This window comes from Opisthocomus hoazin, chromosome 5 (genome assembly GCF_030867145.1).
Source record: "Opisthocomus hoazin isolate bOpiHoa1 chromosome 5, bOpiHoa1.hap1, whole genome shotgun sequence".
NCBI classification, from domain to species: domain Eukaryota; kingdom Metazoa; phylum Chordata; class Aves; order Opisthocomiformes; family Opisthocomidae; genus Opisthocomus; species Opisthocomus hoazin.
The window spans coordinates 27,609,153-27,616,145 of NC_134418.1; the positions used below are offsets into that span (position 1 = coordinate 27,609,153).

At 38.7% G+C, this 6,993-nt stretch overlaps 1 protein-coding gene across 9 annotated transcripts in view; it reads left to right on the plus strand.

Annotated features, from left to right (window-relative positions):
- The window catches only part of N4BP2 (NEDD4 binding protein 2), a 44,712-nt gene extending 37,938 nt beyond the window's left edge, over positions 1–6,774 (plus strand). For 6 of the 9 annotated variants that reach the window (XM_075420724.1, XM_075420723.1, XM_075420727.1 and 3 more), the window contains 2 exons: positions 972–1,095; positions 1,928–6,774. In XM_075420724.1, the coding sequence (XP_075276839.1) occupies positions 972–1,095; positions 1,928–1,973 (170 nt within the window). In that variant the 3' untranslated portion in view covers positions 1,974–6,774. The other 3 variants (XR_012763986.1, XR_012763987.1, XM_075420726.1) reach the window with 3 other exon arrangements.
- Positions 6,775–6,993: the final 219 nt, after the last annotated feature.

Here is a 6,993-nt window from a genome sequence, read left to right on the forward strand (position 1 = left end):
TGTAACCTCATGCTGTTTAGAGCTAAATTCCCTGAGCTGCGCTTTCATCAGGAGTCCTGTAATGACGGTAGAGGCTCTCTATTCCATCCATTCACTTGCGTCTAAAAAATAGTTATTTCGGTGTGCATACATGGGAAAGGGATCGAGACCAGGCACTTAGTCCTGGGAGAATTAACAGTAAACTAATATAAAACCCAAATAAAGTCAAGCAAGAGAGAGGGGGTAGTTGAGGAAAGATGTTGTGTAAACTGATAATCGTAAACTGGCAAATCTTGGCGTGTTGTGAGAAACCTGTTTAATTTCTATTTACTCCCTTCTTTGAAAACTCTTCATCAGTTTTGGTTGCTGTGATCTCTGGGAGGAGAGTGATTTCTTTTGTTATCAGGGATAGACGCCTTAATAACGCTCACGTGATGTGTTGATCTGTTGATTCACGTGCTCCAGCATAGTAGAAGTTAGTCGAAATAAGTGTGACTTATAAATCCACACAGTTTTTGACATTTATTTTCCTCCTTTCTTTCTTTATGCAGTAAAATGTTATCTCTTTATTCACATTAATTTAAGATAAAAAGTAAAACAATAGAGAGAAGCGTTACTTAAAAATGAACTAAGCTACACCCACCTCTTTTATTTTTGCAGTTTTAATTTGCATCACAGGATGTAAATTCCAAGTGAAGATTAGATGATAGAAACCATAAAGCTGCTATGAAATCAGAAGGGTTTTGTGATGATTACAACATGCATATTGCAAGCAATCTAGATTTAAAAGGCTTGACTGTATTTTTTCAGAGTACCTATTTCAGAAGAGGGGAAGAATGGCTATGTTTATGTACAAGGTGCACAGCCAGCATGGGAAAGCAAAGTTCGAACTCACTCCTGAGAGGTTTCAGCAGAATGGATGGGAAGGCTATACTGAACGCCAGGTCTCTGCTGAGGGACGATTTTAACCGTTACCATCCCTGCTGTTACAGAGTACCAGCAGGCCGGTGGTAAACCGTATCTTTGTGTTATCACGGGAAGAGGAAGCCATAGTCAGGGAGGAGTTGCTCGCATCAGACCAGCAGCTATCAGATACCTCACAAGCCACAACTTCAGGTGAGTTTAGATTTTTGTTACTGATAGATTTTTTTTTTTTTTTTTTTTTTCTTAACCCACATTTAACTAACTGAAAATTGAAGTTAGTTTTAGAATACTGTTAAACTACTAAACGGATTAGGAAAGGTCTGCTGTTTCAGGTTAAAATAGGTCTGCTCTTTCACATATCCAGTGCAATTGTGTGACACGCAACTGCCTTACATGTGGCACCTTTCCTCCAAGATAGATGGAAATGCTATGATTTAAGCTTGTCTAACATAGTTTAATTACATATTTCCATTCAAGGTTGCTAGCTTTACTGTGAAAAGTTGTTAATCCTGCTTTTTATAGGTCTCCAATACCTGCTTTAGCGCTCAGCTTCATATGTGGGACAGCAATTTAGCAAGTCTGGGCTGGCATCAGTGTGTTTGCAGCTTTTTTTTTGGTTACAGGAGTATATGAAGTTGACTGTGAAGGTGGAACTCGGAAATAGCAAAGACTTCCCTTTTCCTTCTTACGTTCTATAGAAGACAAGGGGCAAAATCTGTTTTGAAAGAAGAGGGAATGAAAAGGGAGCACAAAAGAGGAGTAGAATGGATATAACCAAGAATATTGGGCAGTTTTGGTTTTTTTTTCTTTAAAAAAATCTTCCTCTTAGTTCCTGCTGTTTCCTGCTCTTCTCTCCAGACCCTTCACTGTCACATCCAGAGGACATGATGCTGATTTCCTGACTCTCACATGCACATGTACTTGACTGAGAACCTTATCACTTTCCGTATGTTTGATGAGGCCTGAAGGAGATGGCATTGCACACAGCTTTCATGTTGAAGCTTCATCTTTTCTCGTTTCACAGGTTCACAGAAATAAAACCAGGCTGCCTGAAAGTCATGCTGAATTGAAGGGTTGTTGAGAAGAGGAATATAGAAACTGAGGTGTCAGATTACAGCTAAAAACTTTTTGAACAACTGCAATAGCATTTTGTAATCTGTTTTAAAGGACGATATTTTATTAGAAATGGTCTCAATTTACAGCAAGTGGTTTTGTCAGTAAGTTTCCAAGAAAATTTTTGTGTGGAATGGATCCTTTTTTGAACCTGCAAAAAGAAGACACTTACAGGATTTGAAGTCTCAGAAATGCAGGTTAAGAATTCTGCTGAGCAGTATACAACATTTTAAAGGGAAGTTAAGGTACAATTTTTAAATATAACTGTCTTTTCAGCATACCCAGTCTGTCTTTTGACCTTCACACATTTTAATTGCTGTGGATTCTGTGCTTTTAAAACATAGTACTTTGTACAAAATTATTTTGTGATTCAGAACTTTGTGCGAAATTCTTCAGAAGAGCACAGGGGGAGGTAGGAACTCGGCAACTACGGTATTTCAGATCCAGTTACACTCGAGAGCTAAACATTTCCAGGTTTCTTCAAAAGTCTGATGTTTTTTTGGTGGTTATTTTGTGATGGGTTGACCAGTTCTGTTGCCATTATTCCTTTCTAAACTTCCTGTGATACTGATGACAGTTGCATGTAAAGCACTGTGCATTAAGACCAGCTGTGTGTTTGGTAATTTTGCAGACTTACTGTGATCTATTGAAGGGAAAAATACAATGCTGTAGTTCAATCTCTACTTACACATAGCTAATACTGTAATTTTGCAGGAAATGCCCATGCTTTTTTCAACATCTACAGGATTAAAAGTATTTCTTCCTTTATGGCTTTTTAAACAGAGCAAATTGAGTACTGTTTCTTTTTACAGGTGTCTAATAGTGATGTGTCTTCATTCTGTGTTTATTAAATTTGGTGATTTCCTTGGAGAAAATTCGATTGTCTGTGAGACATTTTAAATGTATGCTTAGCATCAAAGTGAATGCTAATACTACAGTAGTAATTGCCTAACTGGAAAGTCTGGGAGTATAAAAGTTATTCTGTTGTTGGTGCTGTTGCATCAGCACCTAGAAATACCGGTGTAAAAAACCAAAACCAAAACAAAGCACCCCAAACAAAACCCCCAGAATTAAATATAAACACATGTACTTTGGCAAGTGTTTCCAGTAAGCGATCAGAACACTTTTTTTAATAGAAATATCTTCTGGAATGCATTACTACTTGTAATTATATCTTTGCCTCTTGAAAGACATACGAATTTTTTAGAATAAACCATTTAATTTTTGTTGTAAGGGTATTTCAGAACAGGTATGAGTTGTGTATTAGGAATAATATTAATAGGTTCAGGATTAATGGGAGGGTTTTTTCATTTTAAATCACTTTTGCAGTAAATTTTATCCAGGAACTATATGCACATAGAATTTGTGTATGAATCCATATGCGTGTGCGCATTCTGCCATTTATGTGCATGGGTAGTAATAAGCAAGGAACTTCTGTGATAAAAGCTGTGCATAGAAATAGGTTTCACTTGAAAATGTGTCTGTATAAGTTGCTGACAAACTGAAAGACATGATATTTCCTGAATATCCATACTTACTGTAATATATACACAGGGAATGCAATGTATGGTAGACTTAAAAATGAGTTTGTCATGCTTCAACAGATACAATAATCTTTACATGGTGATTTCAAGCAGAAGAAAAGCTTGAATAATATTTAATCACAGGGACTCTTACTGGAATAGTAGACTCATAGTAAGTTTTGTATTTTTTAGCTCTTCTTTCTTTCTCTCTGGGCTGCTCTGGTAAACAGTGGTGGTACACAAAAGATCTGTGCTGCCCAAACAGCATTAGCAGCGCTGTCTGCCACTGCACCATGTCCTGTGTGGTGAAGCCCGTGCTCCGTCCTCTGTGACAGTGCCTAAAACGGACTGAGATGTCGTTCTGGCACTTGGACTCAAGCCAGCAGTTCAGACTGACAGCTCTCCAGGGCTGCGGATGCTAGAATTGCCACAGCAGAGCTAGGATTGTTCTTTTGGACCAGACACTTCCTTTTGCTCCTGAATGGGTTGTCCTTAGTGCTGCTGTTTATGACGAATGGAGATGCAGCTCTCTGGGGCAGCCCTTTAAAGCGTAATCCCTGTTGGTTGGCCCGGCTGGCGGAGTTGCCCAGCAAAGGTCCCCGTGTACGCTCAGAAGCGTTGCGTGTTGAGCTGCTGGGAGCCCAAGCCCTACAGTCATGTGCTTGTAAACAGGGAAGTGCCAGCGCTTCTGGTTGTTTTGGGAGGGGGCCTGATTCACTCAGCATGTTCACACCATTCCTGACATGGACCAAGACAGCTTAGATTTCAGTTCAAAAGACGAGCATGTTGCCTTGCCCATCTGTTCATCATAATCTTGTTGTTGACAAGTTTACCCTGGAGATGAGAAACACAGCTTTCTACCTTCTTTTGGCTTAGCAAGGGGACGACTAGTGCGCTTGACTCTCACTTCCCCAGAAAATGCTCTAACCAGTGTGCTCAGGAGCAATTCTTGAAGTCGCCACTTCCTGAGCCTCTTTCAAAATCACCACTGCAAGCTAAAAATGCAAGATTAAGGGGATGAAAGAGATTAAAGAATAAAAAGTGCATAAACAGTCTGTGGAAGAGGGCTAGGACTCTTCAGAAATGCTGCTGTTCCCACTGAGGTTCAGTGTCCTTCATTTTTTTTTTTTTTTTTTTTTTTTTTTTTGTCTCTTAGTCCTGTTTGGATAAATGCATAAAAAATGTTTGGGGCAAAACTTCAGCTCCACCCCTTACTGGGAGAGTTTGTTTTCTCCAGTCTGTCAAAGTCAGCAGAATAGCGCATAGCTTAAGAGCAATATGAACTACTTCTCTCTCTCTCCCTCTCTCCATCGTCCGTTTTGGGTACATGTTGAGGGTTCACCAAGGTACTCTGAATACGCTATCTGGTTATAAGCTGATCATTCGCCTAGTATAAGTTGTTTGATTACAGACTGAACTTTGGTGGAAAACAATGGTTTAAAATTGTAATATGGGCAGAAACGGCCTTGCCTTTATTTAAGTTAGCAACAGAGCCCCCATCAGCTTCAGCCACTCGGGATGAGGCGTTGCAGTTCCAACTTGGAGAAAATGTGGTAAGTTCAGCCTTTCTCTTCCGTAGGAGCTTAAGCATGTGGTTAGAAGCTGTGCTGAGCTGGGTATAGAACGGAGCGGAAGACCAGTGCAGAGAGAGAAAGAAAGTAGACTTTTGTTAGTAAAGATCTCCATGCCTTCAGCTACTTGCCAAACTGTCCAGAAAAATACCACTGGACTTCTATTTCTTTGACTGTTTTTATAATGTATAGTGGGGTGAATTCTATCAAATACAATTGTTTCAAAAGAGTGTTTCGACGTAGGTTACATTTTAGAACTTCCATCTTTTCTGATGTCTTTTGCAGTTCCAGCAGTGAGAATCCTGAGGTACCTTGTAAATTCTGTATCATCTTGTACTTTTGATTCAAGTAGCAGTTAGCAGTATTGCCACCAGCACTCTGAAATAACGTGCGACTGTTAGAATACCTATTTTGTGTACCACTTTCTATTCTGTTCTATTCTTCAACAGCATGTGGTTGCAATGACTGGTAGCCTTTAACATGTGACTTTTGGTTTCTTTTTTACAAGGCATTTTAACATTTATCCCAATTTTTGATTTTGGAAAATTATCTACCTTTTTTGTACAAAATGTAGTGCTTGCGCTAGCATTGAGGAGTAACCTTACAGTAAAGAGGGAAAATAAAAAAGGCCCAGAGATGCAATGAAAAAAGTTGTCCATCTAAGTAATGTGAGTGTTTAAAAATATATTTCAGTTGATTGTGAAAGTAGCAGGGCAAAAGTAATTAAAAAAAATATTTCAAGATGCCTTGATAATATTTTAATAACTTTGGCTTTTGCTTTTAACAGTATGTGGGACAATTTTATTTAAACTTAATGTTTTTATAGGCCTGTTGAAGGACACCTCAGGCAAAGTTTAACTGGCATTTTTTTGTGGCTATTGGAAACCATTGTGACTTGGGAGTCCCCATTTTAACAATGTCCAGGTGCTCTAGTCATAACCTAGAACATCACTAGAACATCTGGAACATCACTGTTGTGAGTATGTACGATGTCAGGGAACATCTTTACATGCTTAGCAGAACATGTATTCTATAAGGTTTCACCCGAGGAGGTGAGATGTAACCAAACTGGTATTTAATCTTGGCATAAAATGTGGTTGGTAAACAGGAGAACAATTTGATTGTTGGTAATGGCAAAGAAGGGTCATTGTAAGTGTGAGAAATTATCCATACGTTACTGATGCTTATGTCATCAAATGCAATTCATGTTTCCAGAAAAATACTACCCTCTTTGCAGACCTGAGGAGAGGACAGAGTATGAACACTGTAACAAAGAAGAGTTCTTTGATGCTTGCCACAATTCCCAAGAATCACGTTCTCTTGAAAAGAAACCCCACCACATAAAACCCAACCAAAGCCCAACTGTTTGTGCTATTTCAGCTGAATAAACTGTGCAGAGGATTGAATGACTGGATGTGAATATGCATGGGAAAAGACCTAGTATTGCAGCTATCCGTTGAAAAAGCTGTTAGGACCAGTACATTGGAAGATATTGATGTCTATTTTTAAATTTAAAAAAAAATTTATTTGTATAAAGTTGTAATTTTGCTGTTAACTATAACTTTCATTTTTTTACTGAAATGCAGTTTTGTAATTTGCATTTAGAATTTCTAATGTCAAAAGGAATCTACAAAATCTAGTTTAATAAAGGATTTTTGCCACAAGTATAGCCTTCTGTCTTTCCTTGGAAGACTACATTTCATCTCGTATGGGGTTTTGTCAAATAGTAGTCTTGGAGTTCTGCGTGAAAGCCACTTGCCTTGACTCCAGGATACCATCTGCAGGGAGATGAAGCAACCATCTGCAGGCGTGAAAAGGAACAGATTTGTGGCCTGATTTTAAACGTTGAGAGTGGGAGCTGAATGCTCACATTACTGAAAATG